Source organism: Eumetopias jubatus, unplaced genomic scaffold (assembly GCF_037043125.1).
Source record: "Eumetopias jubatus isolate StellerSeaLion01/CBP00866 unplaced genomic scaffold, mEumJub1_p1.0 scaffold_8, whole genome shotgun sequence".
Taxonomy (NCBI): domain Eukaryota; kingdom Metazoa; phylum Chordata; class Mammalia; order Carnivora; family Otariidae; genus Eumetopias; species Eumetopias jubatus.
Genome location: NW_028274814.1, coordinates 51,231,474 through 51,244,350, shown reverse-complemented (window position 1 = coordinate 51,244,350; position 12,877 = coordinate 51,231,474). Strand labels below are relative to the sequence as shown.

The 12,877-nt window shown below is 42.6% G+C and overlaps 1 protein-coding gene across 2 annotated transcripts in view; it reads left to right on the top strand.

The window, feature by feature from the left end:
* Positions 1–12,877, top strand: part of GUCY2C (guanylate cyclase 2C) — a 71,759-nt gene that overhangs the window by 51,765 nt on the left and 7,117 nt on the right. For both annotated transcript variants that reach the window (XM_028119738.2, XM_088025929.1), the window contains 6 exons: positions 360–497; positions 1,288–1,376; positions 2,997–3,088; positions 5,954–6,112; positions 10,280–10,472; positions 11,945–12,119. In XM_028119738.2, the coding sequence (XP_027975539.1) occupies positions 360–497; positions 1,288–1,376; positions 2,997–3,088; positions 5,954–6,112; positions 10,280–10,472; positions 11,945–12,119 (846 nt within the window). The remainder of the gene's footprint in view (positions 1–359; positions 498–1,287; positions 1,377–2,996; positions 3,089–5,953; positions 6,113–10,279; positions 10,473–11,944; positions 12,120–12,877) is intronic.

The window sequence follows — 12,877 nt, the reverse complement described above, 5'->3', positions numbered from 1 at the left end:
CCCACCCCCCACCACTCCAGCAACCCTCAGTTTGTTTCCTGAGATTAAGAATTCCTCCTATCAGTGAGGTCATATGAGGCTTAAGGGTTTTCAGCGCTATGATCCTAGAAGTTTTAGGGAAGACGTTGCCACGTGACCTCCCCCAAATCCTGGCATTACACAGTCAGCTTAAAAGGCAAGGGTGTGTTCTCCCCCCATCACCAGCATTAGCATAAATTCCTCTAAAGTTTGGGACATATAAATTCAGGACCACTCGGATTCAGGATGCATGGCATTGAGACTTAAAGAACAAAAGCGGGTTGGAGACCTATGGGCCACTCATCTCCCTCGATTTTCCAATCTCCATGCTGAACGCACAGACCTGTGGACAGCCCCAGAGCACCTCCGCCAAGCCAACATCTCCCAAAAAGGCGATGTGTACAGCTACGGGATCATTGCCCAGGAGATCATCCTGCGGAGAGAAACCTTCTACACGTTGAGCTGCCGGGACCAGAACGGTAAGAGTCAGACTCATTCATCTGCCCTCTCTGGGAGCCTGTGTTCTAGGCTGACCTCATCTCTTTGTGACCACAGCTCAGTCCCCTCATCTGCAAAAATTAATGGCATATCCACCCTGCATGTCCCATAGGGGTATTAGAGGGGTTGACAATATGAATGTTAGAATGCTCTGAAGAGCATAACATACGAGATGTTGTCATTGTCATCGTTGTCAGTTAAAGACTCTTTCCTTACAATCCCCCCCCCCACCTTCTGATTCTAATAAAAGACGAGGGTCTGTTTAACCCCTGAACTAGATCACTCCAGTGGGACAACATACATTTTGTAGTTCCTACTGAGAGAAGATCTATAGATTTTGTCACACGTCCTCTCTGGGTCGGGGGGTGGGGGGCTGGGGGGGCGGCAAATGCTTCCTTCCATTCATCCAATCCATGCTCACTGAGCAATTATGTCCCAGGTCTCAACGCTCTGGAGGGTGAGTGTCTAAGGGATGTAGGGAGGGTGTGCTAGGGTCTTAGAAGGAGCCTACTAAAGGTAGTGGTATCCGAGTTACGTTTTAAAGGCTTAGGAACCTTAACTTAAGCTAACCTCCTGGGTATAAGTGGGTATCAGTCCCCTTCACCTGGTGGCTCATTCATCCTATTGAGTGCTGGCCTCGGCTCTGCAACATTCTCACTGGGCACCCATCTGGGAGGAGGGGAGAGGGTGAACCAATTCAGAGTCTGCTGCTGCTAAAATGTTTTCATGCTGCATTCTTTCTTGTAATTTCAATTATTCTCATCCCATCAGAGAAGATTTTCAGAGTGGAGAATGACAACGGAGTAAAACCCTTCCGCCCAGATCTATTCCTAGAAACAGCAGAGGAAAAAGAACTGGAAGTGAGTGCATCTCCCTCCATGAGTTTCTGGGCTGCTCTAACAAATTACCAGCAACTTGGTGGATTAAAACAACAGAAATTTATTGCCTAATAGTTCTGGAGGCCAGAGGTCTGAAATAAGTTGTCAGCAAGGTCATACTTCCTCCAGAAACTCTAGGGGAGAATCCATTCCTTGCTTCTTCCAGGAGCTCCTGGGGGCTACTGACATTCCTTGGTATGTTGCCACAACACTCTGATCTCTGCCTCCGTGGTTACAATCTTGTCTCCTCTTTGGTCTAATCTCCCTCCACCTCCCCCCAGGATAAGGATTCATGTGACTGAATGCGCCTACCAAGATATTCCACAATAAGTTTCCCATCTCAACGTCCTTTACTTCATCACATCTGCAAAAACCCTTGTTCCAAATAAGGTAACATTCACAGGCTCCAGAGGCCAGACCTCAGCCATTCCCTTTGGGTGCCATTATCAGCCTGCCACACTCCCCACATCCTTTCTCACCTCTCCCAGCTCAAGAAAAAGCTGGCTCCTGAAGCCCATATCCCATTCTCAATTTTTAGGACCTAAAAGATCAAGGTGTTCATGCGATACACTTATTAGGCTTATAAATCCTACCCATTGATTTACAATCGAATATGTCAGCATCTAGAAACAATCGAGAAATGTACAGGATACATTCCAAGACCCCCAGTGGATCACAGATAAGCCCTGAATGTACTAGGTTTTTTCCTATAAATACATACCTGTGGTAAAGTTTAATTTCTAAATCAGGCACAGTAAGAGATTGACAACAATAATAATAGAACAATTGTAACAATATACTGTAAGAGAAGGTATGTGACTGTGGTCTGTCTCTCAAAATTATCCTTTCAAACTGCACTCACCCTTCTTGTATTGACATGAGATGATAAAATGCCCACGTGATGAGACAAAGCTAAGTGAATAACATGGGCGTTGTGAAGTATTGTTAGGTTACTACTGACCCTGCCGATAGGTCAGAAAGAGGAACATCTGATTCCGGACCGTGGTTGACTCGGACAAGGAGGGACTGCTGAAGTCAGAATCTCCTGAGGTGGGGCCTGGGCATAAAAAACTGGAAACCTCCCCACATGATTCCGCTAGTAGCCCTGGTTGGAAACCCTTGTGGAAGAGCCTCCCATTACAGTCACTGCCTCATATCCACTGACCCCAACGATTTATTGTCCTCGGCAACAGAAACGCTGCAAACTTCTGTAGAGCATTTTGTCTCTCCCAACAATCCAGCCTTGTCCAAATCGGTATCACATTTTTGATTAACTTAGCATGTGTGTCAGTTTAACACCTGAACTAGACCACTCTAGTGGGACAACCAACATTTTGCAGTTCCTACTGAGAGAAGATCTGTAGTTTTTGTCACATGTCCTCTCAGGGGGGAATGCTTCCTTGCCTACCTTCCATTACAAGGATGAGGCCCGATGGTGCGGGGCCGGAGCAGAGACAGACTGAAGGGAACCCAGCAATCGCACCCTCTTTGTCAGAGTTGAGTTGTTTTATAAAATATTCCCTGCTTCAACGACTCCCGTGGAGGGAAGACAGTAGGATTGGAAACCGCCCCCTGAGCCAATCGACCCCTGCTTTCTTTCAGGTCTATCTACTCGTAAAAAACTGCTGGGAGGAGGATCCGGAGAAGAGACCGGATTTCAAGAAAATTGAGTCTACGCTGGCCAAGATATTTGGGTATTGTTGAAATGTTTACATTTCCTCACTAATTTCAGATTTTTCTAATGACAGTTGACATTCAGTAGCACCTCAGAATGGAATGCCTGTTCTAATGAAAAACCCCAGACCACAACATCTAGCTCAAAAAAAATTACAAGGAGATGGAGACCAACAGACCGTTTTCTCAGGGAATAATCACTTGAAAAGTTAAATACTCAAGGGCAACACTTGCCTGATTAAAAAATAAATTCTCACTGATCATAAATATGTCTGTTAAAAATATAGTTCCCTGGGGTGCCCGGGGTGGCTCAGTCAGTTAGGCATCTGCCTTTGGCTCAGGTCATGATCCCAGGGTCCTGGGATAGAGCACCCCCGCCCCCCCAGGCCGGTCTGGCTCTGTGCTCAGAAGGGAGTCTGCTTCTTCCTCTGCCTCTCCTCCCTACTCATGCACTCACGCTCTCTCTCATAAATAAATAAAATCTTTAAATATATATATAGTTCCCTGACCCTTCTGCAGGTAATTAGGATTTAGAAGTCTAGCATGAGTCCTATGAATCTGCAAAGCCACCGGATAATTCTTAAGATCAAGAAGTTTCTTAAGATCTTAAAACCAGCAACGTTAGCCTTCGGTACTTAAGACTTGTGCCCTGAATCAGATTATAATTCAGGGTCCAAAACAAAAACAAAAACAGAAAAGCACACAATTACCCAGTAAGGTTGAATTCTCTATTTTCTCTGTTTCAGTTACATACAATGCAGAGTGAGAAAAATAACCATGAAGTAAGAGTTAGGAGATCCGATTTCTAGACTAGGATCTAGTAATAGCTTGCTGCGGGACATGGGGCAAAGTCCTTACCCTAACTGGATGTCAGTTTTCTTTTTAGTAAAACTGGATTTGAATAGGACGATTTTGGCAACTCCTTCCAGCTCTTAATCTTCCATAGTTGTCATTAAGTCAAAGATTCAGATACTTAATGAGCCGAAAAGCCCAGGGCTGAGATGGGGTTGAGTGAAATCATGAGAGGGTGGTCATTGATTGGTACATCTAATTCATCATTTGTGTGAAAGGAGCAGAAAATAATGAACAATGTAATTCTTGCCCATTTTTCATTCCTTCACAGACCTTTGACTAAGATCAGCTGAGACTGTATGTGTGACAGATGAAATGTAAACTCATGAAGATAAACTGGGCCCCCAGTACTTAGCCTCGAATAGGGTGGTTCTCAAACTTGGTTGAACATTGAGATCGCCTGGGCGTGCGGGTGGGGTGGGGTGGGGTTGTTAAAAAGACTTTCTGGGCCACAGTCCTGCCCCAGAGAGTCTGATGCCATTGCTCTGGGGAGCAGGCTGGCATGAGGAGTTTTAACAGCTCCTCCGGTGATTAAAATAGGCAGTCAAGGTTGAGGAAACTGTTTTAATTGAATCAATTCATCACGAAGGAGGATAATCTATCTTTATCCCTTACACCTGCTCCCTCACCCAACTTGATTCTATACTAGTGGCTTTAAGGAAGAACCCCCTGGGGAACTGGTTAGAAAATACTGTTTCATGATCCCAAGCTTAGTGGTTTCCAGGGATTTAGGTCTGTGGTAGGACTCAGAAATGTATTGAATTTTTAACAAACCTCCCTCCCCACCCCAGGGGACTATGACGGAGGCCATCTTCTCCTTGAGCTCCGAAGTGGTAACTTACAGTTGTTGTTGTAGTAAATGGTAGGGTTTATTCAGCCCCTTCAGTGGCGCCATTTATGTTATAAACATTATCTCGATCCTGAACCACCCTGCAGGCACTCAGTGTACCTCCTGACGGAGCTCTGCACCAAGGCTTGCCAAAAGCTGTCATCTTGTCTAAGTCTCCTTGGCCTAACAAATCATCCGGAGTTAGGTTTTTTGCTTTAGAAGCTCGGCTCTCTGTTCTAAGGAGATAATAGAAGGCTCACCTTTGCTTTTTTTTTTTTTCCTAAATACTGTATTTATTTGACAGAGAGAAAGAGGGAGAGAGAGCACGAGCAAGGCAAGCAGCAGAAGGAGAGGGAGAAGCAGACTCCCCACCCAGCAGGGAGCCCAATGTGGGGGCTCGATCCCAGGACCCCAGGATCATAACCCGAGCTGAAGGCAGACGCTTAACTGACTGAGCCACCCAGGCGCCCTTCAGCTTTGCTTTTCTTGATTCCTCTCTTATCGTTGCATTTATCACACTCCTAGAGCCGTTAAAAAAGTCTCACTTTATTGTAAATTATTATTAAAATTTCAGAAAACAGGTATAAGCAAACAAGAAAGAAAAAACATCACCTATTCGTCAGTAGATGACCACCTGGTTTTCAAAAATTAAAAATAATAATTTTTGCCATTTTATCAACTTTTTTGTTTAATATAGAGGTAGTGTCTTTCTGTACATTTAACTATTCTAACTGTGTTTAATGATACATTAATATTCCATTGTATCATAATATTTTAATTATGTTTTGTTACACATTTGGGTTATTCTTGAATGTTTGCTATTATAAAGAATGCTGTGGCTTTTTTTGTAGTTACTTTTCAGCACATTCATGTTGCTTCCTTTGGATAGTTCCTAGAAGTAGTGCTGGTGGACTGATCAGTGAGTGTACTTTTCAAGTTTATGACACATTTTGCCAGGATGCCCCTCCAGGAAGGTCATAGTGTATGTTTTTCCTCTTTACCTCCATTGATTACCATTGTTCTAACATTCGGTTTTGTTTAAAAAAAAAAAAACTTACATCTATTTATTTCTGTTTAATTTTTCCTGAGGTTAATTTTTTTAAATGTGTTGGCCATTTTTATTTTTTTCTTTAATTAACTGTCATATCATATTTGCCCACTGTGTTACTAGATGTTTATGCTCTTTATCTTTTACCACATACAGCCTATTTCATGACCAAAAAAATGAAAGTTATATGGACACCTTGATCCGACGTCTACAGCTGTATTCTCGGAATCTGGAACACCTGGTGGAGGAGAGGACTCAACTGTACAAGGCAGAGAGGGACAGAGCCGACAGACTTAATTTCATGTTGCTCCCAAGGTAAGGCAAGTGCTCCTGCAGGATTCCGCAGCTGTGCTTTGTTCCTTCCAGCTGAAACTGTCAGCACTTTTGTCTAGTATTTTTTTTTTCCTTTTTATCTATATGGGATCACTCCCTTTTGCACATTCTTCAGCAAATTATTGAGTTTAAAAAAAAATACCTTGCTAAGACTTGGTCTGGTTCGTACTCTAAATATCTAGAAGAGGGACACCTGGGTGGCTCAGTTGGTGAAGCGTCTGATTTCAGCTCAGGTCATGATCTCAGGGTCCTGGGATCGAGCCCCGTGTTGGGCTCCCTGCTCAGTGGGGATTCTGCTTCTCCCTCTGCTTGTGCTCTCTCATGCTGTCCTCTCTCTCTCTCTCCCTCTCTCAGTCAAATAAATAAAATCTTAAAAAAAAAGAAAGAAAGAAAAGAAAATCTTATTTAAAAAATAATAAATATATATATATCTCTAGAAGAAAAAGGCTATTTTCTTTTTTTTTAAGATTTTACTTATTTATTTGACAGAGAGACACAGCCAGAGAGAGAACACAAGCAGGGGGAGTGGGAGAGGCAGAAGCAGGCTCCTCTCTGAGCAGGGAGCCCGAAGCGGGGCTCGATCCCAGGACCCTGGGATCATGACCTGAGCCGAAGGCAGATGCTTAACCGACTGAGGCACCCAGGTGCCCAGAAAAAGGCTATTTTCAAGTGGCTATGTGGTGCCCCAGAAGGAGCATGGGCGGTGGAGTTAGAGTGACCAGGGTTCTAACACCTCTTTGCCACTTTTACGAAGTCTGGGACCTTTAGCAAGTCACTGGCTGTCTCTCCTTAATCTCAAAGTGGAAATCAAAGTTTCCCTATTGAATCTAGGAGCTATGAGGCTCTTGCAGGCACTAAATGCCCATTTCCACCTCAAAGTAGAAGCCAAATTACAAGAAGTAGGGGCAGTCGTGAGTGGAGGAGGTGGGGGCCACATATCAGATGCTTCATCACAGAGGCATCTATGAGCTGACCTTTGTTTTGTGAAACAAAATCACAGCCATGGACATAAGAGAAAGGAAGTAAGGTTGAAATCCCCAAACAGTTTAAGGTTTTCTGAGTGCTGGTACTCAGAAAATAACTAAGCAAAGTTAAGAGAAGCAAGAAATTAAAATGTGAAGAGCTAGAAAATAGGCTTGGGCCAAAGGGAGCAGGAATGTTCTCCTGGCATTAAAGTAGGCTAAACTGTTCTATGAGCTGAAGACTAAGCTAGGAGTCTAGCATTGGGTGAAATCGTGGAAGCTGAGGTCAGCAAGGCCTGACTTCAAACCATGGTTCCACCACCAACCTGGACAAGTTACCTACATGAGCCAAGCCTCAGTTTCTCATCTACCTCATAGGCTGGCCCTAAGAATTTCCTGACATAATGCCCAGGATATAAGGTAGTCAGCCCAGAGCCTGCAATGCCTATGGTTTTGAACCCATGCTTCATTTGGAATATCAGTTCTACATTACTAAAGGAATGATTTTGAGACCATGGGAGCTGTCTTCTAAATAAAGAGACAGTTTCTCTTTGACAAACCTGGGTGTAGAGGTGGGAGTGACACACATGCTCTGTTCAGTCATCCGTGCCCGAAGGGAGCCTACTGCAGAATCTGTGTGTCCTCAGAGTGCCAAGGAACAGCCTGGGAATGGTACCCTGGAAATAGGCTTGAACCCTTAATATTCCCATCAGAGATTTTTTTTAAATATATTTTTTTAAAGATTTAATATAATTTTTAGAGATTTATTTATTTGACAGAGAGAGAGAGACAGTGAGAGAGGGAACACAAGCAGGGAGAGTGGGAGAGGGAGAAGCAGGCTTCCCGCCGAGCAGGGAGCCTGATGTGGGGCTTGATCCCAGGACCTGGGATCATGACCCGAGATGAAGGCAGTCGCTTAACGACTGAGCCACCCAAGCGCCCCAGAGTGGGCAATTTCTATCAGAGCTTCAGAAATGTTAGTTATACGATGCATAATTCCTTCTCTGGCCTTTACTGCTGAGTGGTGACAAAAACAACATCCAGATAATCTGGCTGCCTTCCTGGGGTGTCATCGTCATGGCTTTAACCAATAATGTTACTCAAACGATTAGTTTGAGAAACAGCTAGCTCTCCACCTCAGATTTTTAATCTTACCCTTGGTGTAATGTGCCCCTTCGACCACTAGATGGTAGATGTTTTGTTTGTTTTGAGTATAGTTGACAGTGTTATATTAGTTTCAGGCGTACAGCGTAGTAATTTGATGATTCTATACATTACTCAGTGCTCACCACAATAAGTTTAGTTACCGTCTGTCTCCATACAACGTTATTACAACAGTATGGACTATATTCCCTGTGCTCTACTTTTCATCTCCATGGGTAGATGTTTTTACTGGATTGCCAAAGGTTATATGACACCAATCACTTCAATAGCTGCAATTCACCAGGCCTCCAGTGCAACTCACTTCGATAATTTATGTAAAAAGTATGTATATTTGTAAAAGAAAACTAAAACATACACCAACAATAACTACAAGGATCAAAAAGAAATATTAATGGCAAAACTGCAAATAAACTCAGACTGCATGTAGGAACCAGATACTACTTAAACTTATTTAAACAGTGCCCCTTGGGTTTTGAGACAGTAAAATAGAAACTTTTCTTCTTGTGGGAAGCCTTTCCAAGACATCTACTGTGTTCGCTGATCTGTCTGTGTCAGCAACAGCCTGTTACCAAAGCTCGCCAGGCTGTCACAGCTCTTCATTTATCTACCAACATTAGTTTCTCTCTCTGGATAATACACTAGTTTCCAAGCTCATATGACTTTTCAGATATAAGTAGTAATAGGAACGGTAATGATGGTGAAATATCCAATTTTATCATTACATTTATGTAGCCTTCAAAAAATTTGCACCCTTATACTGGGCAGGTCAAGAACAACCAGCCCAGAAGTGCCCTGAGAATCCAACCAGCCACATCACAGGGGTGTTTCTCAAAGGTCCCAGGCTTTGTCATTGCACCAATTGAAAAGGCTTTCCTCGATGCTTTGGAGGTTCTCACAACGAGTGTTGTGTGTCCTTGTAGTTAATGAACTGTTTTCTGGGAGAATGGCAGACATTCCTCCTTCGATACGATCAGCATACCTCCAGATCTTCCTCACCTCCATGAATACCCAAGGTCTGGGTTGTGGAGGAGATGCCTGGAAAGAAAAAGACCAAAAGGTGGGATGTTGCTGAGTACTGGCTCTGCCCTTGGTGGCTGTGTGACCTTGTGAAAGTCGTACTTTCTTTTTAAGCCTCAGTGTTCTCAGTGATCTCCACGGCACCTCCCAGCGGCCATGTTCTGATTCTAGTGGTTCCATACTTGGATCCTTTACAGAGGGATCCCAAGGGCAGACACGGAGAGGCTAGCCTCATGTTGGCCCCACCCATTTTCTCAATGAAAAGGCAACTTGGCCCATCAAGGAAGTATGGTGTGGAATTCCTTCTTTGTGGTTCTCTCTTAATTCTGAGTCTGATATACTACTCCTTCCATGTCTGCAACAAAGATATTCTAAGTTGCTTCTATTTGACTTCTGCAGTTCTACCATAATTTTAACTTGACTGACTGACTTTGCTTTTTAAAAGACCCAAATCTGGTTCAAAAATATATCAAATAAGTTCTTGTTCAGAAAATATCGAAGTTAATTTTTAAATGTATTGTTCCTTTATAGTGATATTAAACAATACCAAGTAAAACATGCTTCAGAGGCAAAACTGTCGGCTCTGATGAAAAAAGTCAGGTGTGACAGCTGTAGTGATTCAAGCTCTTACATTAATGACACACCCTCCTCAGCTTCCTGACGTAGAGCCATAGCTAGAAGAAGTGGCAAAAAGTGGGCAAGTGTGTATCTATATGAGGGTTATATAGGTACTAGAGTTATATGCACATGTTGATTAGGGTTAATAATCAAGTACCAAGTTAATGCTAAACCTGCGTGTATTCCTCCGAGTTCAAATGCAAGTATCATATGTGTATGTAGGTAATATATTCCTACAGTCAGTATGTGCGACCGGTCTTCGCTTCCTGGTCACCCCACCCAAATTCTAGAATTCCCTGTGGATCGTTACTACTGTCTCTAAGATTTATGCAAGACAAAAAAAATAATTACTGAAGTCAAAGTCATTTTTTCCCCCTTCCTCATCCAGGCTAGTGGTAAAGTCTCTGAAGGAGAAAGGCATTGTGGAGCCTGAATTGTATGAGGAAGTTACAATCTACTTCAGTGACATTGTAGGTTTCACCACCATCTGCAAATACAGCACCCCTATGGAAGTGGTGGACATGCTCAATGACATCTACAAGAGTTTTGACCACATTCTTGATCACCATGATGTGTACAAGGTAACCACTTCACCTAACAGGCTGAAATGATTGTACCACCCTTGGTCAGCAGAGCCAAAGTTGGTTGGTTCCTATTATTACTCAGATCTTGTCCTAATTTAAGGTTTAAGGAATTCATGATTGAATCTGAGCTGAAAATGAAGGGAAGTAAAAGAGTAACAAGGGTCGGAAGTCAAAATGCCCAGGTGACTTTAAGAAGCAGTTTGAAAGAAACAACATAAAGCTCATCAGGAATGAATTTTGGGTACTAAATTGAGAGAAAATGGCATTCTCTCGAATCATCTTTTAAAAAAATGGACAGTGTGTGGACTAATTGCAAAGGAAGCAGAGAAGACACTGGAGTTATAATAAGTAGAATAGGAATCTGTTGTTGAAATAGCAAGCATCGTTCAAAGAAGACTAAAGAAGAACAGGGAGAATATTCTGTAAGTTCAGCACTCTATCTGAGTAGAGTGCGGACCCATTTTGGGCTCATAATGTCTGAGTCAGAAGAGTAAAGGAGCATTGAATTCCCACATTTTCATGTTGGAAAAGCAGCAGAGCTTATGGAGCAAGTAACTTAGAATTGGAGCTCTTTGTTCATATCCCACCTGGCCCTCCCTGTGTGACCTCATAAAATTCATTTAACTTTGTCAAGTTTCAGTTTGCCTATCTGTAAAACGGAATGATAATAACACCTAACTCGGTGGATTATTGTGAAGGTTATTGAGATAGAATACTGTATGCTCAAGTAAAGTTTAGAGGTCACTCATGTAACAGCCTGTCATAATGGTTATTACCCACAGAGAAGATGTCTCTTTTAGGGTTTGTCTTAGCCCTGTCTTCACTCTATGTAGGTCAGTAAAGCCATACGAACAATAGTTCTTGTTGGATAGGAAATGATTATGCGTTTTAGAGATGGTTGGCAAAGGGAAGTTAACTACTCAACAAACGTGAACTATAGGATTATGAAAATAAAATTAAAAGAGAGAATAATGTTTACAGGACACTGTTGATACAAATATACTTATTACAAAAAAAGTGTTTGGAGTCACCATACCTATAAGAATGTGCATTACATCCCGGAGGAGGCTACAATTATTTTTTGTCAAATAGGACAGGAGAAAAAAATGTTAAGTGCTAAAGGTGACTTTTCTGGTAATTACAGGTGTTCCTGAAATTATATACAACCATTCAGACTATGTAAACATTAGAGAAGGGTCACCACATCTGGATGGTTTACATTATTATGAGGTACTTTCATATGGTTAAAGTCTTTTATAGCTGTTTTATCATTCATTTAACTAGACTCTAAAACCATGAAGAAATTAGCAGAGACCTGGTCTTGAGCTAGTCCCAGAAAAAGAAGTATGGGGCTGTGCTCAGAACTGAGTTCTCAAAAGCTTTTGTTTTGATATGCCATCAACTGCTTGTTTTTTATTTCTTCTGCCTTTTGAAGGGGTAGGACCACTAATGAACAACTATTCCCACAGGTGGAAACCATTGGCGATGCCTACATGGTGGCCAGTGGTTTACCCAAGAGGAATGGCAACAGGCATGCAATCGACATTGCCAAGATGGCCTTGGACATCCTCAGCTTCATGGGGACCTTCAAGCTGGAGCATCTTCCCGGCCTCCCCATATGGATTCGCATTGGAGTTCACTCTGGTACGGAGTTAAGCAATGTAGCAAATGGGAACCATATGAACCTCTGTGCACCAACTAAATCAGAAAGGATAAAGGGTCTCCAGATGTGATCGATTTTCCCATGAAGTTTACTCTTGAATCTGCCGACCACATATGACATCCCATTACATATCCTGACATAATTAGACCCAGTCCCAAACCCTAATGAGGTCCCATTACGTGTCCTGACATAGTCGACCCTCCTTCGAGAGTTCTAGGGAACAATACCTTTTACAGCACCTTTGACTCCTAGTATGATAAACACCAACTACAGACTAAGATGACAGCCTCCAGACTTCCTCCTATTTAAGTCCCCATATTCCCCTGTTTCATTTATTTCCTCCCCATTCCCTCCCTCTCCCCCCACCCCCAACATCTGTTTTTTGTTTTGTTTTGTTTTGTTTTGTTTTCCCACTACACTGTTATAGTACCTTTCACGGATTGGATTATCTACAGGGGAAAAAAATGGCTGGTAAAATTCCTATAATGAAAGGGCATTTATGTCCACCCCACCCCCCTCTATGGTACAGAAAGTACATAGACTTCAAAGACCATGAAAGATACTCAGCCTAGAATGTAGAGATTTGAGAAGATGAGCTACAAATGTTATAGAAAGATGAAGTTGGAGAGGAACTCAGAAGTCATCTGAATTAATCCCTCATAGGGCACAACTTATTTTTGTAGGTTCCAAGACAAGTAATACTATAGCTACCTTTGGAATAATCCCAGGATTCCCTGAA